Source organism: Rattus norvegicus, chromosome 19 (genome assembly GCF_036323735.1).
Source record: "Rattus norvegicus strain BN/NHsdMcwi chromosome 19, GRCr8, whole genome shotgun sequence".
Taxonomy (NCBI): Eukaryota; Metazoa; Chordata; class Mammalia; order Rodentia; family Muridae; genus Rattus; species Rattus norvegicus.
The window spans coordinates 50,626,749-50,652,876 of NC_086037.1; the positions used below are offsets into that span (position 1 = coordinate 50,626,749).

The 26,128-nt window shown below is 46.0% G+C and overlaps 2 protein-coding genes across 20 annotated transcripts; one reads left to right on the forward strand and one right to left on the reverse strand.

Moving 5' to 3' along the window:
- The first annotated feature begins 97 nt into the window (after positions 1–97).
- Tsnaxip1 (translin-associated factor X interacting protein 1) lies at positions 98–21,100 on the forward strand. Of its 12 annotated transcripts, XM_039097921.2 has the most exons (17): positions 206–293; positions 2,300–2,458; positions 5,564–5,645; positions 10,484–10,596; positions 10,686–10,870; positions 12,044–12,137; positions 12,892–13,088; positions 13,461–13,596; positions 14,319–14,488; positions 14,569–14,728; positions 14,802–14,932; positions 15,052–15,177; positions 15,318–15,470; positions 15,596–15,705; positions 16,765–16,891; positions 16,987–17,093; positions 17,306–21,100. In XM_039097921.2, exons 2-17 carry the CDS (start codon positions 2,371–2,373, stop codon positions 17,544–17,546), a joined length of 2,220 nt encoding a protein of 739 aa, XP_038953849.1. In that variant the 5' UTR covers positions 206–293; positions 2,300–2,370; the 3' UTR covers positions 17,547–21,100. The 12 variants fall into 12 exon arrangements, with proteins under 12 accessions (XP_006255589.1, XP_017456835.1, NP_001102600.1 ...); NM_001109130.1 differs by lacking the exon at positions 2,300–2,458 and having other exon boundaries at positions 172–293; positions 10,744–10,870; positions 17,306–17,940; XM_063278192.1 differs by lacking the exons at positions 206–293; positions 2,300–2,458 and adding an exon at positions 7,760–7,859 and having other exon boundaries at positions 5,597–5,645; positions 10,744–10,870.
- Cenpt (centromere protein T) lies at positions 17,800–24,300 on the reverse strand. 8 transcript variants are annotated; one of them, XM_063278030.1, is made up of 13 exons: positions 24,120–24,299; positions 22,413–22,503; positions 22,190–22,277; positions 21,990–22,086; positions 21,752–21,888; positions 21,583–21,619; positions 21,321–21,469; positions 19,910–20,110; positions 19,587–19,697; positions 19,144–19,237; positions 18,285–18,680; positions 18,099–18,203; positions 17,800–18,020 (listed from the first exon to the last, which is right to left on the reverse strand). In XM_063278030.1, the coding sequence occupies exons 1-13, from the start codon at positions 24,230–24,232 to the stop codon at positions 17,897–17,899; spliced, it is 1,743 nt and encodes a 580-aa protein (XP_063134100.1). In that variant the 5' UTR covers positions 24,233–24,299; the 3' UTR covers positions 17,800–17,896. The 8 variants fall into 8 exon arrangements, with proteins under 8 accessions (XP_063134100.1, XP_038953666.1, XP_063134101.1 ...); XM_039097738.2 differs by having other exon boundaries at positions 19,587–19,739; XM_063278031.1 differs by having other exon boundaries at positions 18,285–18,452; positions 24,120–24,297.
- Positions 24,301–26,128: the final 1,828 nt, after the last annotated feature.

A 26,128-nucleotide genomic window follows, 5' to 3' on the forward strand; every position in this document is an offset into this window, starting at 1 on the left:
TTCTCCTGCCTCAGTTCTGTAGCTAATGTCAAATTTGCTGCACTGACTGGTTCTCAGAGCACCACATCTCTGGGTCGGGGTCTACCTTTACTATTAGGACTTTCTCCAGAGTGCTCGCGGGGGCGGGGAGGATGGAGGCGTGGCGCAACCGTGATCCCACCCTCAACGCGGAGGCCGCTGGGGGCTGGTCCCCATGGCAACGGACTGTACACTACCGCAACGGCTCTAGCCTGCTTCTGCTCCAGAGTCATGGCCAACCCCCAGACGCGTAACCAGAGTTTCTCCAAGCTAAGGTAGCACCTGGCCGGGCTGAGGGCGGGGAGAACTTGAATATTTCCAGAAAGAAAAATGACACTGATCCAGATCGCTGCACTGTCTGTTGGTCTCAGTTCTTTGGGCTAGGACTTCAGCGCCACAGAATCAGCGATACAGTTGTAATAGAATTGGGACTGACTCGTCAGTCCAGTAAGAACGTTACGTGCTGCCAAAAATGCAGGCGTACTTTATCATTAGATACATGATCTTAGCTAAACACTGGAAAACGAAGTGCCTTAGTATAATTATATGTGAAATTCTCTACAGCTCCTGAATATAAGAAGCATTCAGTGTCTAATGAATGTTGTTTCCTGCCTGCTCATTCCCAGTAATAGAAGAAGGGCGAGAGAGGCGACTTCATTCTCAACACTAATCTTTCAGGGTCTGCTGCCTTGGTAGAAAAAAGCTACAAAGCCTGTTCTACATAAGAGTTCCAGAACAGCCAGGGTTATATGGAGAGACCCCCATCTTAAAGTAAATGAATTAAAATAATTAATAATGATAATAATAACAACAACAATAATAATAATAGTAATAAACCTGCAGAAGTTCCAAGGACAGGAAATACCAATGCTATGATTGTCCCTGAAGCTTAAAAAAAATTAGTCTACAAGAAACAGGCAGCAGGTTGAAAAAGAGTTACCCATCAAAGGCATAATCCAGGAAAATTACTATCCATGAAAAAAAATATGTAATAGGGCTGGGGCTGTAATTAGAACATGCCAGAATTCCCAACAACACACAGAATATGAAACAGGTTCAGAATCTTCATTCATTAGGGAGTTCACCATTCATGTAATGACACACTGTTTCCCTTATAGAGATGCACTGTGGGTTTCCTCCTTCAGACCTTAGAGAAGGCCAACAAGATGGACACACCAGGGGCTGGAGAGACGGCTCAGTGGTTAAGAGCACCGACTGCTCTTCCAGAGGTCCTGAGTTCAATTCCCAGCAACCACATGGTGGCTCACAACCATCTGTAAAAAGAGATCCCATGCCCTCTTCTGGTGTGTCTGAAGACAGCTACAGTGTACTTATATATAATAAATGAATAAATCTTAAAAAAAAAAAAAGATGGACACACCAGAGCTTAGCACAATAGAACGTAAGCAGAACCTGATAGAAGAGACCTTAGAGTTTTATATTTCCTTGGAGAATGTTTCTCCTCCTATGGGCTTTTCTCCTTTTGTTCTCATATCCCTGCATGCCACTTTAGTGGGGCTATCTGTAAAGGTCATTCAATATCAAGAAATTCTTCTGAGAACCCATTGCCTGCAGCCAATTATAACACTGAGGTTTCACCACCATTGTGATATAAATGTAAATATTTTGCATTCCTCCTTTAGGGTTTCTGTTAAATCATTTTTTTTAAAGTAGGGAATCTAGGACTGGAGAGATGGCTCAGCAGTTTAAGAGCACTGACTGCTCTTCCAGAGGTCCTGAGTTCAATTCCCAACAACCACTTGGTGGCTCACAACCATCTGTAATGGAATCTGATGCCCTCTTGTGTGTCTGAAGACAGCTACAGTGTACTCATACATGGAATAAATAAATAAATAAATAAATACCTAGCTGGCCAGTCAGCACTTGAATAAATAAATAAATAAACAAATACCTAGCTGGCCAGTCAGCACTTGGGAGGTAGAAGCAGGTGAATCTCTGAGTTTAAGGGCAGACTGGTCAACAAAGTGAGTTCCAGGACAGGTAGGGCTACATAGAAAAACCTGTCTTGGGGTTGGGGATTTAGCTCAGTGGTAGAGCGCTTGCCTAGCAAGCGCAAGGCCCTGGGTTCGGTCCCCAGCTCCGGAAAAAGAAAAAAAAAAAGAAAAAAAAAGATAAGAAAAACCTGTCTTGAACAAACAACACACATACACACACACAAACACACACACACATACACACACACACACACACACACACACACGAGCCTGAGAGATTATTCAGGGAGTTAAGGATTGTCTGATTACCTGAATCTGATCCCCAGATCTCACATGGTAGAAGAACAAAAGTCATTCCAACAAGTTGTCCTTTAATCTTCCCTGTGCCCCGTGGCTCATGAATACATACATACACAAAGAAAGGAAGGAAGAAAGAGAGGAAAGAAAAAATGGGGCTGGAGGGGACTTCAGAGATGGTCCAGCAGGTAAGCTCATTCAGAGGCCCTGAGTTTGCTACCCAGTGTCTACATCAGGTGGTTCACAATCACCTGTAATCCCAACTACAGGAGGAATCTGACACCTCTGGTGTCTGTGGACACCTGCATTCATGTGCACAATACACATAATTAAAAATAATAAAAAATTAAAATATTAGAGTCTAGAGAGACGACTCAGTGGTTAAGAGCACTAGCTGGCTGCTCTTCTAGAAATCTGGGTGAGATTCCCAGCACCCACAAGGTAGTTCACAATTCTCTTAACTGGTTCTAAGGAATCCAGTGTTCTCTTTTGGCCTCCTAGGATAATACTCATACACATAAAATAATAAAATAAAACTCAAAATAAGAAAAGTAATTAGAAATTAAAAATAAGTACCTGTCTTAGTTAGGGTTTTACTGCTGTGAGCAGACACCATGACTAAGGCAAGTCTTATAAAGGACAACATATATTTGGGGCTGGCTTACAGGTTCAGAGGTTCAGTCCATTATCATCAAGGTGGGAACATGGCAGTATCCAGGCAGGCATGATTGACGCAGGCAGAACTCAAAGTTCTATATCTTCATCTAAAGGCCACTATTGGAAGACTAGTTGACTTCCAGACAGCTAGGATGAGGGTCTTAGAGCCCACACCCATAGCGACACACCCACTCCAACAGGGCCACACCTTCTAATAGTGCACTCCCTGGACTGAGCACATACAAACCATCACAGTGCCTTATTTGGATGAGACTCTGCTGGGTGTGCTTGGTTTTCATTTTGATTTTTATGTCCAAAGCTAACAACAGCTGTAACCTACTGAACTTTTCCATTTGGCATTTTCTTCTGATGTCTAGAGAGCTACATAGTCGTCCTAATTGTTTTCCCTTTCATGGTGGTTACAGTATGATCAAGAACAGAATTTTTAAGGGGCATTGTAATAAATACGTGCCTGTAATTCCATGAGTCAGGAGTCTGAGGCAGGAGCCTCAATTCAAGGATATACCGAACTACATATGAACTTATCTCAAAGATCAAAGGTATAAAAAGGAAAAAACATAGTCAGGCATAGTGGTTTATGCTGGTAATTCCAGGAAGCAAAGGGAGGAAAATGGATACCAGAACAGCCTGGTCTCTGTAGTGATTTCTCAAGGCCACCCGGGATACTTAGTGAGAATCATATCAAAATTAAGTTAAATAAATGAATAAATTTTTTGAATTGGGGATAGTGACTGATGGTGAGAAAAAGATATTAAGACCCCAATGAGCAGATTAAGTTGTAATGTATCTTTTTTTTTTTTTTTTTTCGGAGCTGAGGACCGACCCCAGGGCCTTGTGCTTGCTAGGCAAGCGCTCTACCACTGAGCTAACTCCCCAACCCCAATTGTACTGTATCTTGTTACTCTCCAATATGTGTCTTTTAAAAACAAAACCAAAAATCAGTATTGGAGACTGAACCTGAACCCCATGCCTGTTAGGCAAGTCCTCTGCCATTGAGGTATATGCCCAGTCCCTCTAGTTTGTTTTGTTTCTTTGTTTTTTTGTTTGTTTGTTTGTTTGTTTTGTTTTGTTTTGAAAGAGGATTTCACTGTGTACCCCTGGCTTGGAACTCACTATGTAGAGCATGCTGGCCACAAACGGAAATATACCTGTCTCTGACTTCCAAGTGCTGGGATTTAGGGTTTGTGCGCAGCCCAATTCCTTTTCTGCCTGCCTTCTGTCACGAGAGAATGTGGGCAAATTACCCAGGACAGCCTTAAACTTGCTATCCTCCTGCCTCAGCCTCCTAACCAGCTAGGATTACAGGACTACTAGTCCATGTTAGTTACAAACATATATCAGGTTACATCTGCCCTTCTCTGTGAGTTGCTTGTCCATTTGCTTTATTCACATTCAATGTTAAGTGGCATTAAAAACTAAGGTTTGGGGTCTCACTGCTCCATTAAAGTAGGCCTGAGGAATTGTACAGAATAGGGTTTCCTAACTGGGTTCACATGTTTGGGTAATACTAGTCCTACTTTTTATTTGTTTTCTTTCCTTAGGTTTTTTGAAACAAGGTTTCTCCTTGTAGCCCTGGCTGTCCTGGAATTTTCTCTGTAGACCCTGCTGGCCTAGAACTCAGAGATCTACCTGCCTCTGTGTCCTGAGTGCTGGGATTAAAGGTGTATGCCTCTAGCACCTGGCTCTAGGTTCACTTTTTTTATGAGCAAAGAAACTGAGGTACAACAGCATACTTAAAGTCACCAGCTAGCATCAGGTGCACAAGTCTGTCTAGCAGTATACCCTTAACCAGCAGATCACTGAATCACCTCTTCCGTTTCTTCCACTTGGGTCACACTGGCCATATGTATGTAGCCCTCTTTGAATGCCTCCCTACCTTGAGCAAGCCCCTTCCCAAAAGGCTTGACTTTCAAGTTTGAAATCTCTTCAGGATCCATTTTTCTCCTAATCTGCTATTATAATTAAAGCCTATACAGCACATTTTAGTCTTCGTAGTGTTTTGTTTCCTTCATTTTTTGATTGATTTTTGTTTTGGTTTGGTTTGTTTGTTTGTTTGTTTGTTTGTTTTGAGACAGAGTTACTCTGTGTAGTCTTGGCTGTCCTAGAAGTAGCTCTGTAGACCAGACTTGCCTTGAACTTGGAGTTCCTCCTTCCTCTGCTTCTCAAGCACTGGGATAAAATGCCTGTGCCACTACCACCTGGTGCTTAACTCACTCATATTTAACCTTTACAAACCTATTTGGAACAGAATAAGAATTTTCTGTTTCTTTAAGAGAAAACTGCTAGGGGCTGGGGATTTAGCTCAGTGGTAGAGCGCTTGCAAAAAAAAAAAAAAAAAAAAGAGAAAACTGCTAAAGGAGGTTAATTTGCTCAAATCTGATCCTTTTGAAACTCCAGATGCCAGGCCTCCAGACTCTTTCACCATTAAACAATGCCCTGCACAGACTGACAAGCGTATACACACACACACACACACACACACACACACACACACACACACACACACACAGAGGGGGTGGGGAGAAAGAGGAGAGCACACTCTGTGAGGAAGGGTCAGAGGGATCTCCCTCCCCTTTATGGGCTCTGTCACCCACTACAGCTTCTTTTCTATGCAGAACACGCACACAATCTTCAGGAGGGACTCCGGAAGCAGAGAGCATTGAGAAACGCAAGCTTTCCCAGAAGCGAAGGACACTGGTTAGTGATGCTCTTCTTTTGGAAGCCCACATGTCACCTTCTACAACCTGTCTGTTCCACCTACAACCCCAAAGCATAACCCAGCAGACTAGCTTCTTCCCAATCAGAGAAATATGACTCACTCACAGAAGCCAGGCTCACTAGGCTCTGGGGGAGGAGGTAAGAGCATGCTGGTCCTTCTTCCTCATCTGAAAGCTGACCCAGGCTGTTCTAGGTAGAAAAGACTTAGTCCCTTCCCTCAGCACCTTTCACTTTGCAACTCAACATTCTGAAATGGACCCTGTCTGCTGTGACCTATACCGTTTGTCTTTATGGCCTTAGGTCTGATAACAGTACTTGAGTTCTATAAATACTTAGGAACAAGCATGTGAAGGCACAGTACAGAGTGTTTCTCTATTGGATTTGGTTCTGAGTTCCTTGTTCCTATTTTTAAGACTTTTTGTATAGATCAAGCACAATGCTCACACCTGTAACCCTGGCACTGGGAAGGCTGAGGAAAATCGCTGCAAGTTTAAAGCCAGCCTGAACTTCACAGCAAACTCTAAGCCAGCATGGGCTACACGAGAGAGACCCTTTCTTTCTTTCTTTTTTTTTTTTTTCTTTTTTTTTTTTTCTTTTGGTTCTTTTTATTGGGAGCTGAGCTAAATCCACTGAGCTAAATCCCCAACCCTGGTTCACAACCATCTGTAATGCAATCTGATGCCCTCTTCTGGTGTGTCTGAAGACAGCTACAGTGTTTTTTTGTTTTTGTTTTTTTTTTTTGGTTCTTTTTTTCAGAGCTGGGGACCGAACCCAGGGCCTTGCGCTTCCTAGGTAAGCGCCCTACCACTGAGCTAAATCCCCAGCCCATACAGTGTTCTTATATATAATAAATAAAAAAAAATTTTTTTAAAGCATTCTTATAAAGCCAGCCTTGGCTACACGAGAGAGACCCTTTCTTAAAAAGGAGATTTGTGGGGGTTGGGGATTTAGCTCAGTGGTAGAGCGCTTGCCTAGGAAGCGCAAGGCCCTGGGTTCGATCCCCAGCTCCGGAAAAAAAAAAAAAAAAAAAAAAAAGGAGATTTGTGGGGTTGGGGATTTAGCTCAGTGGTAGAGTGCTTGCCTAGCAAGCAAAAAAAAAAAGGAGATTTGTGGGGTTGGGGATTTAGCTCAGTGGTAGAGTGCTTGCCTAGCAAGCACAAGGCCCTGGGTTCGGTCCTCAGCTCTGGAAAAAAAAAAGGAGATTTGTTCAAATCTCCAAGAAAAACATCATGGGGCTAGAATGGGTACCACAGTGGTTAAGAGCACTTGCTACTCTTTTTTTTTTTTTTTTTTTTTTTTTTTTTTTTTTTTTGGTTCTTTTTTTCGGAGCTGGGGACTGAACCCAGGGCTTTGCGCTTCCTAGGTAAGTGCTCTACCACTGAGCTAAATCCCCAGCCCCGAGCACTTGCTATTCTTGATCAGGGTCCTGTTCCTAACACTGTAACTCCAGTTCAGGTAGAGCTGGCGCCCTCTTCTGACCGCTCCAGACTTCAAGCATGTATGTGGAACACTTACATACAGGCAAAATGTTCATATACATAAAGTAAACAAACTTTTAAACATTAAGTATATACGGGGAGGCTGTATCAGGATGTATAGTGAATAAATTGATAAATGAAAAAATTATATATGACACAAACTTATTAAAAGTTATATATATATATATATACATATATATATATGAACTTATAGCTGACAATGGAACAGTGTTGGTGCTGTGTTGCATTTACTGTGTGAATGTGTTCGTTGGGAAGTATTTGGGAACATATAGGCCAAATATGTTAAGAAGCTGGGAACTTCCAAGATGAGGCCCCCCGTGTAAGGAGAAAAGAGCAAATATGGACTCTAGAGAACACATTCCCCACACTCCTGTAAGGAGACCTCAGCTCCACTCCGACTCGGCCAGTTTTCAAAGACTTAGCTCAGCTTAGACCTGCAGTCCAAGCACTTTTGCTCTGTTCATTTTCCTTCGGTGTCACCAACTACCAGAGGGAGCTGTTTTGCCATCTCCTGGGAGTGGGGCACCCTCCAGTTTTTACCTGCAGGGGGAAGCAAAAAGCAGGGAACTCAGAGGAACATCATGAATGTTCTAGCAGCCCTTGGGCAGAAATCTTCACTAGAAGCTAAAAACCCCTGGAAAGAAGCAGCCATTTCCACAGTGTATGGAGTTTTCATTGGCCTGCTCAAATCAAAGTAAGGTGCTTATCTTTTCTCCATCTGAAAAAGCAGAAAGAGCAAATTTTACTCTCCTTTTGAAAATCTGAAACACTTTCCAAACTCATCAATATTAAGCCCAGGACTCTCCACTTTAGTTGTTTTGAGACAGTCTGACACAATGGTCTCAAAGGCATGCTCTTTCTGCTTCCACTCCTAAGCGGAATGCTGGGATTACAGGCCACTCCCACCAACTATGTAAAAAGTTTGTTGTGGGGGTTGGGGATTTAGCTCAGCGGTAGAGCGCTTGCCTAGCGAGTGCAAGGCCCTGGGTTCGGTCCCCAGCTCCGGGGGGGGGGGGGGGGGGGGGTTCCTTTATTTGTTTGTTTTACTCCCTGCCACACATACACCTGGCCTGAATGTTTTCCCTTAGTTTATCTTTAGTTAAAAAAGAAGGGGGGGATGGGCGGAGAGATGGCTCAATGGTTAAGACCTCTGGGCTTCTCTTCCAGATGTCCTGAGTTCAAATCCCAGCAACCACATGGTGGTGGCTCACAGCCATCTATAATGAGATCTGATGCCCTCTTCTGGTGTGTCTGAAGACAGCTACAGTATACTTATATATAATAAATAAATAAATCTTTTTTAAAAAATGGGACTGGAGAGATGGCTCAGAGGTTAAGAGCACCGACTGCTCTCCCAGAGGTCCTGAGTTCAATTCCCAGCAACCACATGGTGACTCACAACCATCTGTAATGGGATCTGATGCCCTCTTCTGGTGTGTCTGAAGACAGCGACAGTGTACTCACATACATAGAATAAATGTTTTCAGATGGTCTCATGTAGCCCAACCTGGCCTCAAACTGTCTGTGACGCTAAGGATCCTCTTGAACTCCAAGCCTCCACCCTTCGTGTGCTCAGATGCAGGTGTGTACTAGCCCATATGGTTTGCTTATTTGAGTCAGGGTCTTTCTGTGTATTTCAGGCTGGCATCAAAGTTTTAATTGTGGAGTGCTGGAATTATGTGCATGAGTTACCAGATAGTTTACTTTTTGAAACTGGTCTCTATGTAGCCCTGGCTGTCTTAGAACTGGATATGTAGCCTGGCCTGGAATTCAAAGATCTTCCTGATACCAGGCTGGACTATTTTTGGGTGGGACGGGTCTTTGAGTCAGAATCCAGGCTGCCCTAGAACCCACTATCTAGTGGAAGATAATCATGCACTTGGGATGCTTCTATCTCCACAACCAGAACATGCAGATTACAAGCAGAATGTTAGGATTGCAAGATTATAGGCAGGTACCCACATTACACAGGGCTAGGACAGAACCCAGGAGTTGATGCATGCTATATAAGATTATTATGCTCTTTGTTCTCTGCTCTGCTCTGCTCTTCCCCTCTGTCCCTGTCCCTTCTCTCCCCATCCCTCTCCCCTTCCCCCGACATGCCCATGGCCAGCCTTTCTACTCTTCTGACTCTTCTGTCATTAAAACTCTCCACATGGAAAAAATAAGATCATCATCAACATTATTATTATTATTATTATTATTATTATTATTATTATTTACTGTTTTTGGCTTTGGTTTTTTCAAGATAGGATCTCACTAAGCAGCTTTGTGTGTTCAGGAACTCATGATGTAGACCAGGCTGGCCTCGAATGCAGAGAGCCCTGGCTCTGCCTCCCAGAGTGCTGGGATTAAAGGTGTGTACACCACCACCCAACTTACTGCATTTTTCTATGCCATATTTAATGAAAAGATTTTTTTTTCCTTTTTTTTCGGAGCTGGGGACCGAACCCAGGACCTTGCGCTTGCTAGGCAAGCGCTCTACCACTGAGCTAAATCCCCAACCCCGAAAAGATTTTTTTAAAAAAGCCATAAATACCACGTTGTACCAAATGCACCTGCTAATGGTTCAAAATGAAACCCCATTCGCCAGGGGACCCTCACCTACTTCTTTCTCCCCAGTGTCCTTCCAGGCTCCATTTGTTAATCTCTGTAGTTGGGTCTGTCTTTCCGTTTAGGCGTAGCCTGGACTTGCTTCCTCTCCTATTTCTTTATGCTTTCAGCATGTTGTACAGGGCTCTTCAGTGTTCATTTTTGTTTGTCATAAGACAGTATTCAATGTCCCCTGACAATATAGAAGAGTGTAACTCTGATTTACTGGATTCCTAGCAGGCACTACACAGTTTTCTCCTGATATCCTTGCCTCATGCATTGGGATGCTGACTACTGTTACCCCTACTTTACAGATGAAAAGTCTGAGGCTCAGAAAAGTTAACCTGTGGTCACACTGGTAATAAGGAAGATTCGAGATTTAATCCTAACCATCTATAACTAAAAGACCACAGTCTTAACTATTAACCATATTAACGATGTCTGTAGCTGGGTGTACTAGCACATACCTGTGATCCCAGCATCTAGGACTGGAGGCAAGGCCTTGAGTATAAGGCCAGCATGGGCCATATAGCAAGATTGTGTGTGTGCGTGCGTACATGTGTAAGGAAGCAGAAGAATATTAGGCTGTGGTTACAGCTCAGTAGTACAGTGCTTACCTAACATGTGTGAGGTGGTTCTGGGTTCAATCCTCAACAATACTAAAAATGGGCGGGGTGGACGGAGGACTAATGTTGCCATAGTAACCCCAACTGTCCCTCCCTTAAGCCCTTGCAGTTATCCATGTGTGGCCACCTGTCACCATGGCCTACATACACCAGTGGCCAGACGATTCTACATAAACGAAAGCCCTGTTCAGATGACAGCCGGAATCGAGCCAAGTAAGCCAGGGCCAGCCTAATGGGGGATGGGCTGATCTAGGCTAGGTTTTGGTCCAGGACATAGAACTTAGTGGAGTTTGCGGCCCCAGACCAAGAGTACAAGGATCCATGGGTGCTAGTGACATCTCAGCCCACCATCCTCTGCAGTAGCTGGCAGCAGCAGCCCCTGAGCATCTCCAAGCCCAGGTACCTGGAGCAACTAGAGAATTACCTGCGCAAGGAACTCCTGCTGCTGGACCTGAGCACGGATTCTGCACAAGAACTGAGGCTGCAGGTCAGAGCCCACAGACCCAACATGTCAAGGGTGGAAAGAAACCTCATGCATCAGATCTGAATAATAGACCTTCACGGGGAAGTGGTCCTCCATCTTGCGACTATTCCTCTTTGAAAAGAGGCAAGTCCTTTGACAGAGCCTTTGGCCTGGTGGCAACAATGAGAAACTAAAGGAAAAAGAATGGTCAGTCTAGATGCAATCCAGACTCTGGTACACACTAGAGAGGGACTCAGTGATGATGAAAAGGAATCTCAGACTTCTGACCTAGACATGACTGAAGCATTTACTGAATGCTGACCTGTGTTCCAGGCTCTGGACACACTCTTACAAGCAGACGCTTGAAGGCATCCCACAGGGAAGTGGTGGAGCTGGGATTCCAACTCAAGGCTGGCTCCGAGCCTGTGTTCAACCCTGCCTCCAAAAGCCTTCTGTGTTGGCAGGCCTAGAGTCTCCTTTCACATCTGAATGTTTCTGAGGGATGAGAGATGGCTCAAGTGCTCAAAAGCCTACTGTACAAGTGTGAGGACCTGAGTTTGGATTCCCAGAACTCACCTACCTAAAAAGCCAGGCCCAGCTGCATCTGTAGCTCTAGTACTTGGGGGTTGCCAGTGAGAGGAAGGCAGATTCCTGGAGTTTATTAGCCAGCCAGCCTTGCTAATTGGTGAACTTCAGATTCAGTAAGAGAGTGACTTTATCTCAAAGAAGACACCTAATGTTGACGTCTATGAACCACAGCACATGCATGCACATGCACACATGCCTACAGACTCATTCTAAATCTAAGTTGGAAGGGAGAATTTCACTCTTGCACTTTGAGTTCAGAACAGGAAGCTAGAATTGTTAATGCCGTTTCCATAGGTCTTTGATGTAAAGAGGGGTTACAGGTGAGAGACAAATTAGATACAGGATCCATCTGGTAGGCAGGAAGTTGACTGCCGGGGCAGCTAGAGCCAGCTTGGGCAGAATGGCATATTTACCTCACACTGGTGGGTTGCTAAGTTTCAGAGTTGGCAGGAGGCAATATTTCACACCTGTCCCTCTTCTCCAGCTTCATGGTCCTAAGACTTGGGTGGTGCTTGGCCAGACATAGGCAGTCTCATATGGAAATAGTTCTGCGTCCACTTGAGGTGGGGGCTATGGGTCAGGCAATGATAAGTTCCTTTTTTATGGCAGCCTTATAGGGAGATCTTTGAGTTCTTCATAGAGGATTTCAAGACATACAAGCCATTGTTATCCTCCATCAAGAATGCGTATGAGGTGATGCTGGGTAAGACTGCAGCTCCTTTCTGCCCTGCCCCCCCCCCCCCGGAATAAACAGACTATTCTGACTTTTTAATTCTCTACTAACAACTGATCTTTCTAGTTGTTTTGCTTGCCTCAACCCCCTCTCTCCTTTAGAAAGATGGTGAAGCAATCTGTAGTAAACAGCAGGAATCTGAGGAAAGTAAGTCCTTCTGGGAACTCTCTCATCTGCCCAGAACAAGCTAAGCATCCACAGAACTGAAGGCTTCTTCTATTCTCAGCTGCTGCCTTCCTTAAAAACAAGTGTGTGGAGAGAGTAGAGAGGCACTGGAGAGATGGCTCTATAGTTAAGTACTGGCTGTCTTCCAGCGGACCTGGGTTCGAATTACAGCACCTCCGTGTTAGTCAATAATTATCTGTAACGCCATTTCCAGGGGATCTGACCTCCTCTTCTGGTCTCTGCAGGCACTAGACACACATGGGTTTCACAGACACACCTACAGGCAAAAGACCATGTACACCAATGACCTGTGTAACCAAGGATTTGTGATTTCTGGCTGTTTGTTCTCTGTTCCCCCCTGCCCCGCCCCCCCCCCCCCAAAGGGCTTTTCTACCTGTCTGTTTTGTTTTTTGAGACAGGGTCTTTCTATGTATTCCTGGCTGTTCTGGAGCTTGCTTTGTAAGACAGACTGGCCTTCAATTCAGAGATCTGCCTCCTCTCTGCGGTGCTAGGATTAAAGACATGCACTACCATACCCAACCCACCTATCTTTGCTTAGCCCACCAAAGAGAGAAAATCCGGTCCCTAGAGCCCCTGAAGGCCAAGATTGTCACTGTGAACGAGGACTGCAGTGAGAGAGTTCTGGCCATGAGGGCTGAGGAGAGGCATGAAATCTCTGTGCTCAAGAAAGAGAAGATGAATTTGCTAAAACTCATTGATAAAAAGAATGAAGAGAAGATCTCACTGCAGTGTGAGGTGAATGAACTGGGAGAGCTGACAAAGTCCACATGTTCCTGCTGTACCTGTAGCCTGGGGGTGGTGACTGAGGCAACCCCAAACCCTGGCTACCCTTCTGCCTGGAATGGAGGAGCTATCACATTCCCAAGAATCCCCCTACTGTCTTCCCTCTGCCCCTTTCAGTATAGACTCCAAGGTGGCTCCAGGCACCAGGAAACTCTCCATGGGCTGAAGCACTGACATCTTGCTAAGTACTCAGGCATGATCGGTTTGCTTTCCTTTTCCTAAGTTGAGAGGACTGTCAAGAACTTATCACACCCCTAGAGTGACTAGCTGCCAACCAGCACTCCAAGGGTCACCAAGAATGCAAGTCTATTTCCTACTCCCCAGGTGGCTAAACTGAGGAAGAGCCTGGCTGAGGAGTACTTGCGTTACCTTACCGAACGAGATGCCCGAAAGATTCTCATCGGGGACCTGAATGAACTGAGGTACCAGCGAGAAGACATGTCACTAGCCCAGAGCCCAGGTAATCCCAGGTTTCTCTCCTAAGATGCTGAAGTCTGTCTGTCACCATTTATCATGCTCATTCAATATTCCTAATATCTTATTATCCTGTGTCCATACATGGTGGGAGATGTCTGGGTCACTAGCCCAGGCTCTGGATCTTTTGTGTTAGACTGAGAATCACAAAATAAAGTAGGAAACTTTACACTGCTGGAAGCTGAGACCCTGGGCAGGAGAAACCCAGCACCACATGTCCTGGGGTTCTCTACTTAAGCCTGACCCCTTAAGGTGGTGATGCTGTGGACCCAACAAGTCCCAGGCAGAAGAGGTAGATTACTTTTCTATTGCAGAGCTAAAATACAGTGACTTGTAGGAGGAAGCACTTTTTTGGGATTTGGGGTTCCAAAAGGAATAGCAGTCTGTCGTCATCACGGCAACAGGCATGGCACTGGGGCAGCAGCTCAGAGTTCATATCTGACCCACAGTCAGGAAACAGAGAACACAGTGGGAATGGTACTGAGTTTTTTGAAACCTCAAGGTTGCCCCCAGTGAAACACCTTCGCCAAGGCGGCCATACCTCTTAATCCTTCTCAAACAGTTCCACCAAATGGGGAACAAATATTCAAACATATGAATTCAAACATATGTGGCCCATTCAAGTAGAGGGCATGCCCCAAGCAATATTCAACCCAACTCTGAGTATAAGGTCTAGAGCCAGGGTGACAGACGATGGGCCCTCTGCAGGCGTTTGGGGAGAAGACCCTGTGAAGCTAACTCTGGCACTGAAGATGACTCGACAAGACCTGACTCGCACGCAGATGGAACTTAACACAATGAAAGCCAACTTTGGAGATGTGGTGCCCAGGAGAGACTTCGAAATGCAAGAGAAGACCAACATGGAGCTTCAAGAGCAGGTGCCTGGTGGGCAGGTAGAGGGACATGGTAGGGTATGCTCAGGCAGGTGGGTGGTTAGGACCAATCACCTCGCCTACAGCTAGAAAGCCTGAGAGGCGACTATGAAGAAGTCCGGAAGGAGCATGAGATGCTGCTGCAGTTGCACATGAGCACACTAAAGGAGCGGGACCAGTTCTATAATGAGCTGCAGGAGATCCAGCGCACCTCTACACCGCGGCCTGACTGGACCAAATGCGAAAGTAATGATTGTAGGGGCCCCAGGGCCTGCTGAACAACATGGACCGGGCTCTAGCTTCTTCTCCCAACTTGCAGGTGTCATAGCAGGGGGCCAGGAACGCTGGCTAGTGCTGGCTGAAGGGAAGAACAGTGACCAGCTGGTGGATGTGCTCCTGGAGGAAATTGGCATGGGTCTGCTTCGGGAGAAGGACTTCTTCCCTGGCCTGGTAGGGAGTCCTGAGCCAGAGGCCATTTAAGATTCTGGGGGAGCCATCTAGAGCTCATCATCCCATTTACAAACAGGGCAATGGTGGGGTCCAACCATGTGCTGACACCTGCCTTTCAGGGCTTTGGGGATTCCATCCCTCCATTCCTTCGGTTTGATGGCCCTGTGAAGAACAAGAAGCCCAGCAAAAAGGAGGTGGTAAATCTCCTTAAGGATGCCTGGAAGGAGCGTGTTGCAGAGGAGCAGGTCAGCTTTCACTGGTTATAAAACATCGCTTCTGCAAAACTTCAGCTCCAGTTTGAGGAGTTCCCTCAAGATGGTAGGGAGTAGGGTGGGGGCCTAATAAGCCTGGAACGCTCTGACCAAGTATTGTCCTCACCCTATAGAAAGAGTCATTTCCAGATTTCTTCTTCAATTTTCTGGAGCGTCGCTTTGGGGTCAATGAAGCCATGGCCTGGGCTTATACCATTTTTGAAAATATCAAGCTCTTTCGTTCCAGTGAGATCATGAGTCAGTTCTATGCAGTTTTGATGGGAAAGGTGAGCTTTGACCTGGGTCCTACCTGTTACCCTCAGGGAACTAGAAAGGGCTTTTGTCCCCGGCACAAAATGGCCCTGCCACTACTGTAGTAAACAGCATATTAATAACTGCTTCCCTCTTATAGACTTTGGAGAGTGTATATATCAACCAAAAAGACACACTGTTCCACCTGCTGAAGGAGCTGATAAATGCTGACACTCAGAATGAGGGGTCAATAACCATGGAACAATTCAGGTAGGAGACTGACCAGACTACTCCAAACTCTGGTCTATGATTGACTGGTCAGATTCAGGGAAAGGGGAGCCTCAGGGAAAGGGCCACAGCCTCAAAGCCTGCTGACCTCCTGACCTCACCAGGTGTGGTGACATAGGAATTCTAGCACTTGAGAGATTAAAAAAAAGCAGGAGTCATTAATTCCAGACTAGCCTAGAACAAAACTGTTTCAAAACATGCCAGGCATAGTAGTGCACATTCTTTTTTTTTTTTAAAGATTTATTTATTTTATGTGAGTATACTGTAGCTGCCTTCAGACACACCAGAAGAGGGCATCTCATTACAGATGGTTGTGAGCCACCATGTGGTTGCTGAGATTTGAACTCAGGATCTCTAGAAGAGCAGTCAAGTGCTCTTAACCACTGAGCCATCTCTCTAGCCCAGTAGTGCACATTCTTAATCCCAGCATTTGGGAGGCAGAGGCAGGTGGATCTGAGTTCAAGGCCATTCTGGTCTACAGAGTGAGTTCTTGGCAACCACATTAACATAGATATAGACCCTTTCTCAATCAATCAATCAATCAATCAAGGTAAAACAAAAAAGTAGCATAATGCAGCTCATCATTATGAATTCAAGAACTCTGAAAAAGAAAGAAAAAAACCTTCAGAGGGGCTGGAGAGATGGCTTAGGGGTTAAGAGCACAGACTGGGGTTGGGGATTTAGCTCAGCGGCAGAGCGCTTGCCTAGCGAGCGCAAGGCCCTGGGTTCGGTTCCCAGCTCCGGAAAAAAAAAAAAAAAAAAAAAAAAAAAAAAAAGAAAGAGCACTGACTGCTCTTCCAGAGGTTCTGAGTTCAATTCCCAGCAACCAATGGTGGCTCACAACCATCTGTAATGGGATCCAATGCCCTCTTCTAGTGTGTCTGAAGACAGCTATGGTATACTCATAAATAATAAATTTCTAAAAAAAAACAACAAAAATAACCTGTTGAAATAATAATGGGGATGGCCCAGGAGGGCTGGGAGGGTGAGTTGGCAGACTCGGTTACTCAGGCCCTGTTGGAAACTTCATTTTCCCCATAGCACCGTCCTCAAAACTACCTTTCCTCTCAAGAAGGAAGAGCAGATTATGGAGTTGATGGAGGCAGCAGGCTGGGGTCCAGACAGCAGCAACACAGACATGTTAAACTATCGATCATTGTTTACTGAGGTAGGAAGACACAAAACTTGCCAGTCCCTTCCCTAGTCTTATTTAAACTACAATCAAATGGCCTCACCTTGCCTTCCCCCCTACTGCACCCACAGGATGAGGAAGGCCAGAGTGAGCCATTTGTGCAAAAGCTGTGGGAACAGTATAACAGTGAGAAGGAAGCTTACTTAGAAGAACTGAAGCAGGAGCTAAACATGGAACCGTGAGTGGCCCTGGGCCCCAGAGTCCCACTCAGCCACTGGTCCCCGGGTTGGGCAATCATATCAGAGAGCATCTCAGGTACCTGAGTCTCCCCAGGCAACAGGTACTATGCTTGATACTACTCAGATCTGAGTAGTTTATAGGCACTTCAGGGTCGGGGTACAGAGAGAAGAGCTCAAGCCTATGTGCCTGTCTTTCTTTCCTTGTGGGCAGTCTTGAAGAGGTGACCCTACTGAAGATGCGTGGGACACTGATGAACATTGATCCCACCATGGACAGGCAGACTCTGAGTGCCTACCTGAGCCAGGCCTATCAGATCCCTGCAATTGATGTTCCACTGGATGATGAAGAGAGGCAGGGGATAATTTCCGTAACGCTTGAGACTGCACTTGATCGACTTAAGATGGCAGACACGAAGCGTGTAGGACCTCGAGAGCCAGAGCAAGCAAGCTAGAGCCTCCAAAGGCAACAGAAATACTCCAATGTTGCTAACCTTCTTCTAGTATAAAATTCTTTATTTAAATTCATACTATTTTTCAGGCTGGGGGAAGGTGATCTGGGCAGGCCCTAAGACATGCACTAAAAAGCAGAACAACTAGGGGTTGGGGATTTAGCTCAGTGGTAGAGCGCTTGCCCTGGGTTCGGTCCCCAGCTCCGAGAAAAAAAAAAAAAAAAAAGAACCAAAAAAAAAAAAAAAGCAGAACGACTCATTTGTGAGAGTTTATTGGTGCTAGGAGATGAGGAACCTTGACAATTGTTTAGATGCCCAAGGTAGGGAGAGTAGGTGCCAGCTAAGGCCTGGTCCTACTGTGCAGGAAAGACAGAATTGCCTCTGAATGCACAGGGGATAAGTTGTTGCCGGTACTCCAAGGGCAGGTACCGCTCCACAAGCACATGCAGCGAGACTTGATCAGTGACTAGTCCCTGTCTGTATGAGAGGAAAAGAGGATCAAACAGAATTAACACCAGCCCTCTCATACTCAGCCTCCCTTTTATGTGCACTTACCGTCGCATCAGCAGCTCTAAGTCCTTTGGCTTCACAGTCTTACGGCCGGCATGAGCAGCAAATACCTCCAGATCATTGCAAAGGCGCTGGAAATACTCGTCTAGGCTGCCAAGAAGGTTGCAATAGAACAAACTGAAGAGTCTGTCTGTGAAATGGCACCTGTACCCACTCACATGCTAGACTCACCACTTCTCTACCATCTCAAGAGCCGCTTTCTCCACGGGCATCTTAGTATGGAAACTGAAGAGCTTCACATAGTGGCTCAGTCCGGCCTTGTAGGGGTCTTGGTGGTGCCTGGGCTGTGCAGTGCGGGTCCTGGACGGAAGCTTGGCTGGCACAGACTCGGAAGATACGCTGAGGACAGGAGCAGACAGCTGATGGAACAACTCCTGCTGGCTCTGCTCAAACTGGGACTGCTGCAAATTAACTTGAACAAGGACTCCAACAGGGAGTGGGGGGAGATGGAGAGGGGGGTACAACACCTTCAAGCCCAGCACTGGGGAATCAGGGCAGAAGAATCTGAATTCAAGGCCAGCCTCTATTGATTGAGTTTCAGGATAGCTAGGAGTATACAGAGAAACCCTGTCTCAAAAAAAAAAAAAAAAAAAAAAGGAAGAGGAGGAAGAGGAGGAGGAGAGAGGGTGATAACTAACACAGCCTGTTCCTTCCCTGTGACCCTGATCCTTCAGTCTAGACCCAATATCCTAGTCAAGCCTCAACATTTATGTTGGTACCTGCTCAAGTTTATTAAACCTCAGATCTCAAATTGGACAGTCTCTCTCCCCCCCTCAGGAATCCATTACTGCCTGTCCCAAGCCCAATGACCTCTAGGAAGCCGCCTAGGGTTACATGCTGACCTAGGAGCTTCTCCCTCACCGAAGTTCATGTAAACATGTAGGCACAGGCACCAGGATGACTGACAGGCAGACTCTAACTACCAGGCTTGAGCTGCTGTGCTTGGCAGTCATCTGCATATCTATGAGGAATTAAAAAATGCACAGTGCCAATTCAGGACACACTCTTCCCAACAACCAGGGTTTCTTACGCTGCAACTCCAGGTGATGGGGGTGGCTCAAATAATTGATGTGGCTCTTCGGCTAGGAGTAAGTCCTGGGCGCTGGAGGATAATTCTCGACTTGCTGTAGAGAAAGAGTTGTGGCACAAGGGGTTCAGGCTTGGCCATTTTACACAGCTGTAAAGGTCTACTCTCCTAATTGCTAAGGGCCTCATGGAGCTCTAGTTAAGTGATTGCCCTTTACATGCTCCCCAGCCCCGGCAAATTTTCTTCTGTATGATAGGACCTAAGAAGCTAGCTAGGGGGGTTGGGGATTTAGCTCAGTGGTAGAGCGCTTGCTTAGCCAACGCAAGGCCCTGGGTTCGGTCCCCAGCTCCGAAAAAAAGAAAAAAGAAAAAAAAACAACAAACAAACAAACAAAAAAAAACTAGCTAGGAACACTCATCTTCGGATACCTACACTAGGCCTCTTACCTGGCATGCCAGAAGTTTCCTCATCCCCTGAAGATCCTTCTAAATCCTTGGGCTCTTCAGCCTCCTTGGATCCCACTGCTTCTCTTAGTTCTGGAGACTGAGGCTGTGGCTCTGAGAAGGGCAAAGGAGAGGCACCAAAGCCAGCTCTGCTCACTGAGGGGAGGACAAACAGCACCATAGCATTGACTCAGACTCTCCTGGCCCCACCCGAACTCTGCTCTTCAGAAAAGGAGGGAGTCCTGAGCAGGGGCTTCTGGGTACACACAAGTACTGGAGGAGGGAAATCCCTTGTCCAGGCTAAGTCAGCCGCTCCTTATACTCACTTTGGCTCTGCGGCCTAGTCCCAGTGCTTGGTGTCCTGGGGCCCACAACTCTTTCAGCATCTTCAACCTCAGTTTGAGAAGGGTTGGGCAGAGAGTGATGCACACTAAGGGAACAGCCAGCTAAGGGCTGTGAGAAAGGCTGTGTGTCTTCAAACACTACATCCGTTGGCAGAGCAGCAACAGGCGTTCTATGACTGTCACCTGGAGATCAAGAGCCAGAGAAATTCTATATCCTAGGCCTACCTGTTAAAACCTGGGACTAAAAGGTAGAGGCAGCGAAACCTAAGGAACGTCCAGAAGGAGACAAAGTCCCTTCTAAGGCTTCTACCTTCCCTTGCCCTCCTTGCTAGGCCACCCTTCCTGGCCTTCCTCTGACACCCCCAGCCTGTACAACTTGCTCATAGCCCCCAAAACCGTTTATATCCTCTGCTCAGCACTTTCCTCAAACATGAACTTGTTCTCTGGAATCAGGCTCATGGAGCTCTAGTTAAGTGATTGCCCTTTCCACTCTCCCTGGCCCCGGCAAATGTTCTTCTGTATGACAGGACCTAACCTTAGTGCTAACTGATCATTATTTCCCCAGCCGTCTTTTAACAGGCACTATAGGACGCCCTGTAGTTCAAGAATATAAAGTAATGAAAGCCACAGAGACTAAGACTAGACTCACCCTGATGGCCATTCTTTTTCCTCTTTTTTTTTTTCTGAGATAGGGTTTCTCTATGTAGCCTTGATGGTTCTGGAGCTCGCTCTGCAGAGCAGACTGGCCTGGAATTTGCAAGCGCTGGCTATGATGACTATTTTTGGTTGTTACCTTAACTATATCTGGAATGAACTAAAATCCAAATGACTGGGCACACCTGTTAGGGATTTTTCCTTAAATCATTTGATGTTTCCCACTTCTCTGAGGTGGGAAAATCCACCTTTAATCTGGGCCACAACTCCTGTTGGCAGCCTATATAAAGGTCATGGAAGAAGGCTGCTTTCTCTTTGCCTGTTTGCTCTTGCTCTCAGTAGCAAGTTTATACCCTCACTGTCAACAGAGCCTACTTAAAGATTCCAGCATATACTAAAGACCAGCTGAGGACTTAAGAAATGACTGGATTCTTGGATACTGCATGGGTAGACAGCAATTGCTGGCTATCTGGACCACAGCCTATAAGCCATTCTAATAAATCCTTCCCCCTATACTCACACACTCTACGTTCTGTTCCTCTAGAGAACTTTGACTAATACACCAAAGTACCAGGTAAATACTTTGTAAGGAAAACAGAAATTTCTACATGCCTGGCCAGGCTCAATACAGTATCCCTGACCTCATCACAAGTGGAGCAGCCCTGAGTTAGTAGAGCCTCCTGTCTGTCATAGAGTAGTAGCTTCTCCCTAAAGCTAAAAGAGAAAATTCCAACCTTACCTGGAAGAGCAGAGGTTAAGGATTTATTTTCCAGATTCTGCAAAAAAGCACCGATATTCACAGGTCGGCGTACCGGACGCCTGCGAGCCAGACCAGGTCTGTCCACTGTCTGGGGCTGGACAGATGGGACAAAGCTGAGGTTGAAGGAGCTGTTAGGACGGAAGCAGATACCAGGAAGGCCTGAGACACAGCTTCCCCAAAGGGGCGCATCTCTTAGAATATGGCCACCAGATTGTATAAACCCCAGGACAGGGAACAGTACCTGGCCAGGGACGAACCATCAGCAGCCCCACGTTGCTCTATCAGGGTCCATCAAAATGTAAGAAGAAGAATCCACAGTGAGTTACTCAAGCCCAAGAAAGCTCTCTCAGGTCTTTTCTACTCCCAAGAGGAGAGAAGAAAAAACAGCTCAGGTGTGTCCTAGGTCTCACCTTGGGGGAGAGGCAACTGTTGGTTCACTTCCTGCTGAAATACAGACAGTCTCAGCTTTTGCTTCCTTTTGCCAGGGGCTTTTAGACCTGGAGCCAGGGTTGAGGGGGGGTCCAGCTCAGGAAGTTGTAACTCCAGGCTAAAAGAATGATGTTTATCTCAGACATATCAGAAAGCCCAATTTTAGTTTCTGGGGACCCCAAGAAGTGGCTCAGACTATGAAGGAAATTCACTCTGTACCTTCCCCGACTGCTTCCCCGTCTGGAGGGCCTGGCCACTTCTGGTACTTGTGCTGGCTTCACCACTGGGTTTGGCATCACAGTGGAAGATTCTGGGGCTATAGAAATAGCAAGGAAAGGGTGGGGCTGACAAAGAAAGGAATCATAGGTTTGACTGTTGGACTAGCACCTAACTTTAACTGCAGGCTGATACCCACTTACCAGTTAGCAAGATATTCTGCAGCAGAGTCCGGGGTGTCTGTTCCTCCAGGTGCCCATGACCTTGAACTCGAGCCAATCTACCAACAGACTATGGGTACAAGCACCACTAGTCTCTTTTTTGGCTTGAGAGCCCCTCAAGTTAGGCTTCAAAACAAAAATAGTCTTTAACCTGCTAGACTTTAGGGTTCTAACAAGTCAGTCACGGAGTAGGCTGGACACTTACCCCAGTTCCATGCGAATGCTTTCTGGTACTCGTCTTTCTCTGGCTACCCTGCCTCTTAGAGTACGGCGTTTGAGACCTTCTTCTTTGTGGACTGTGTAAAAAAAAAAACCAAAACACCCCGCTCTGAGAATTCTGCCAGAAGTGGGAGGAGCTGGAGGTGCAGACATTAGCCTTCACAAGGGGTTGTGGTTTAAGAGTTCTTCTCGGGGTTGGGGATTTAGCTCAGTGGTAGAGCGCTTGCCTAGCAAGCACAAGGCCCTGGGTTCGGTCCCCAGCTCCGAGAAAAAGAAAAAAAAGAAAAAAGAAAAAAAAAAAAGCGTTCTTCTCCTTCAGAGGCAGAATACTAGAAACCACTTGTACCTTTCATAGTCCCCAGCAAGAAAGAGGAGGAAGGGTAGCCCTGAGGTACAGAGGACTATGACTGACCTAGCAGGGGGTGAGGGAAAGCCTCACAGAGGGAGGTCTAGCAGAATAGTTGAGTAGAGGTTAGTCACATAGGCTACAATTGGAAGACTATCCCATTCCGGGCATTAGAGTAACAATCCAAGTAGGAAATTTATTTTTAACCTTTCAAGTTGTCAGTGTCACATTAAGTTCCCCATGGGTCACCCCAGCCCAATTTCACCAGTCCAGTGTCTCAGAACTCTGTCAGTGTTCCCCAAGCACAGCTTATACCTCATTACTCGTAGGTCTAAAACATAGCAGGAGGGACTGGCTGGATGGCCTAGTGGTTAAAGGCACTGCCTCCAAGCCTGGTACCCTGAATTTAATGACCAGTATCCACACATTGGAAGGCAAGAATGGACTCTGAATGTTGTCCTTTGACCTACACACTGTCTCACAAACTGGTAGTAAATAAATAATGCCACATCTTGAGTGAATAAGGGTCTGGCGTTACCAACCCTCTAATCCCTAAACTATGAGGGAGGTTATGGAAGGAGGATGGTGTCTTCAAAGCCTGTTTGGGCTAGTTTCAAGCCAAGCCAAGGCAACTTTGTACGACCCTGTCTCAAATACCAAAAAGGTAGGAGATGACACTCGGTGGTCGGGTGGTGCATAATTAGCAGGCATAAGATCCTGGGATTAATCACTAGCAAGCACTTTGGAGAGAAAAAAACAAAAACCACCTTATCATGAACAAGTTTCCACTTGAGGATGGCATTCTTCCAGACTGGTAGATACTTCGGTACCTCCTGTTCACAAGCCAAGACGCTCAAAGTCAGGGCAAAGCCCTGCTCTCTAGGAAAGCATCTTTCCAGTACCTGCCTCCCGACCTCCCATGGGAGCCTCAGAGAGTAGGGCTGTATGTGTTGGGAAAGGTGAAATCATCTGGAAGTACAACCCTAGTCTGGGTTGAGTGAAACAGCGTTTAAAACAGAGCCATACCCTCTGCTTCTAGAGATCCAGCAATGTTGTGAGACTCTGGTCTCACCTGGGAGCACTCACCCTGGAGCATACATACAGCATAGCTGAGACTAATTTGATTAGGAACAGAGTCAGATCTCAGCATCTCAGACTTTACTCTGAGGCTCAGTTCTACTTTTTTTTTTTTTCTTTTTTTCGGGGCTGGGGACTGAACCCAGGGCCTTGCGCTTGCTAGGAAAGTGCTCTACCACTGAGCTAAATCCCCAACCCCCAGTTCTACTTTTCAAACGCAAACAAACACTCCCCATTCATCCTAGTTGCTCGGACAACTCCCTCACATACTTCGTCTGAGTGCTCTGGCGTCGTCTCGGAGTGTGCGAATCCGCTGTATCCAGCACGTGCCGCAAGAGCGTACGTATGGTCGGGTCGCCGTCGGGACTACTGAGATCCGCCATGTTCAGGATCCCACCCCTCCTAACTGTTCTAGCTGCAGCAAGCACCGCATTCCCGCCGCCTCTTTTGAGTGAAGTCTCGCGATGCTACCACATGGCCCCACGGGAACTGTAGTCCGACAGCTGGGGAGCCGGGTCTGACATGATCATAAATTGATTTTGGAGGCGGTCTCACGTTAACCCTGGGGAAAAGCATGGAGCCAGTTCAGAACAGATGGTTTCCTCATTAAAAAAAAAAAAAAAAAAAAAAAAAAAGTAGAGCGCTTGCCTAGCTAGCGCAAGGCCCTGGGTTCGGTCCCCAGCTCCGAAAAAAAAAAAAAAAAAGTTAAGGGTTATAATAATCTTAAAGAACCAGAGGTCTAGAACATGGCTCAGCTGTAAGGTCTACTTGCTGCTCCTGCATTGGACCTGAACCCTTATGCGAAGCTCACAACTGTCAGAAACACCAATGCCAGGGCATCTGATGCTCTCTGGTCTCTTCAGACACCAGGCATTCATGTAGGGTCAAACTCTTCTAGGCATCCCTCTTGCCTTCATCACATGAATCCTCCCGTTGCAAATGTAGGCCATGGCTACATTTTGATAATCCCACCCGCAAGCACACTCGCACTCACAAGCGCCGGTACTTTTTGTTTTTGAAACAGCGTCGTAGGTAGCCCAAGCTGACCTCAAAATCCCTACACAGTCTAAGATGACCTTGAACTCCTAAACCTGCTTCTACTCTGTTTGCTTGGATTACAGTGTTTTCTTTTCTTTCTTTCTTTTTTATTTTTCTTTCTTCCTTTTTTTTTTTTTTTTTTTTTTTTTTAGTATAGAGTAGAGTTTATTTGGGGCATGGGAAGGGGAGTTGACGGAGTAGAGACAGAGAAAGTGTAGAGGAGTAGAGGCTGGCTATGAGCACGTGGAGGGAGGGGGAGGGGAGAAAAGGGGAGGGTAAAGAGCAAGAGCAGGAGAGATCGAGAGTACAGTTGTTTTCTATCACACCCAGTTTAAATTATTATTTTCTTTAGAGGTCTTGGGTTGTTTTGTTTTGTTTTTTTAATTTGTTTTGAGACAGGTTTTATGACGTCCAGACTTAACTGTGCAGCTGATGATGATCTTGAACTTCTGATTCTCTAGCTTCCAACGGCGTTGTAACACCAGGCACCATTTCTGCAGCACTAGCAATCAATCCTAGAGCTTCCTGCATGCTCCACAAGCAACTGAACTCACTCTACCACCTGAATTACTCACCAGTTAGATTTGATCTCTTGCTATCTAAATTTACTAGGTCTTTGTGGATAAAATGTCATGGCCACTAGCAATTACCTAAATTGAATTTGAGATTTATTTTAGCCTGGAAGGGTGATGTATGTCATTAATCCCAGCACTCTGCCACCTGAGGACAGCCTGGTCCACATAGTGAGTTCCAAACCAGCCAGGGGTACAAAGTCAGACACTACCTCAAACAAACACTTAAGCAAACAAACTTCATATTTACTATATCCCTCTTTTTGAGATCAGCTACATAGCCTGGCTGGCCTGGGATTTACCATATACACCAGGCGGGCTTTGAACTTGTACAAACTCATGCTTCTTTATTTGCCTTTTCAGAGCTGAGAATGTGGGCATGGATGACTACTTTCTGCTTTTCTTGTTTTTTTGTTTTTTGAGACATGGCTTCTCTGTGTAGTCCTGTGGCTGTCCTGGAAATTACTTTGTAGACCAGCCAGCCTCAAACTCAAGAGACCTATCTGCCTACCTCTGCTTCCTGAGTACTAGGATTAAAGGCATTCACCCACCACCCAGCTACTTTCTGCTATTTTTAACTTTTCTTTATTTTATACATGTGTAGTTATGTCCATGTTACAGTGCACAAGTAGAAACCAGAGGACTCCTTCCACCATGTGGATCCCAGAG

What these genes read in the sequence shown, in the direction of transcription:
- Tsnaxip1 (XM_039097921.2), top strand. Translation starts at nt 2,371, where the DNA reads ATGAATACATACATACACAAAGAAAGGAAGGAAGAAAGAGAGGAAAGA. An exon ending in ATGCAGTTTTGATGGGAAAG is followed by an intron (nt 15,471 to 15,595) that starts GTGAGCTTTGAC and finishes TCCCTCTTATAG; the next exon opens with ACTTTGGAGAGTGTATATAT. An exon ending in CAGGAGCTAAACATGGAACC is followed by an intron (nt 17,094 to 17,305) that starts GTGAGTGGCCCT and finishes CCTTGTGGGCAG; the next exon opens with TCTTGAAGAGGTGACCCTAC.
- Cenpt (XM_039097738.2), bottom strand. Translation starts at nt 24,232, where the DNA reads ATGGCGGATCTCAGTAGTCCCGACGGCGACCCGACCATACGTACGCTC. An exon ending in CGCCAGAGCACTCAGACGAA is followed by an intron (nt 22,504 to 24,119) that starts GTATGTGAGGGA and finishes TTTTTTACACAG; the next exon opens with TCCACAAAGAAGAAGGTCTC. An exon ending in CTTGAGATGGTAGAGAAGTG is followed by an intron (nt 18,204 to 18,284) that starts GTGAGTCTAGCA and finishes CCTTCTTGGCAG; the next exon opens with CCTAGACGAGTATTTCCAGC.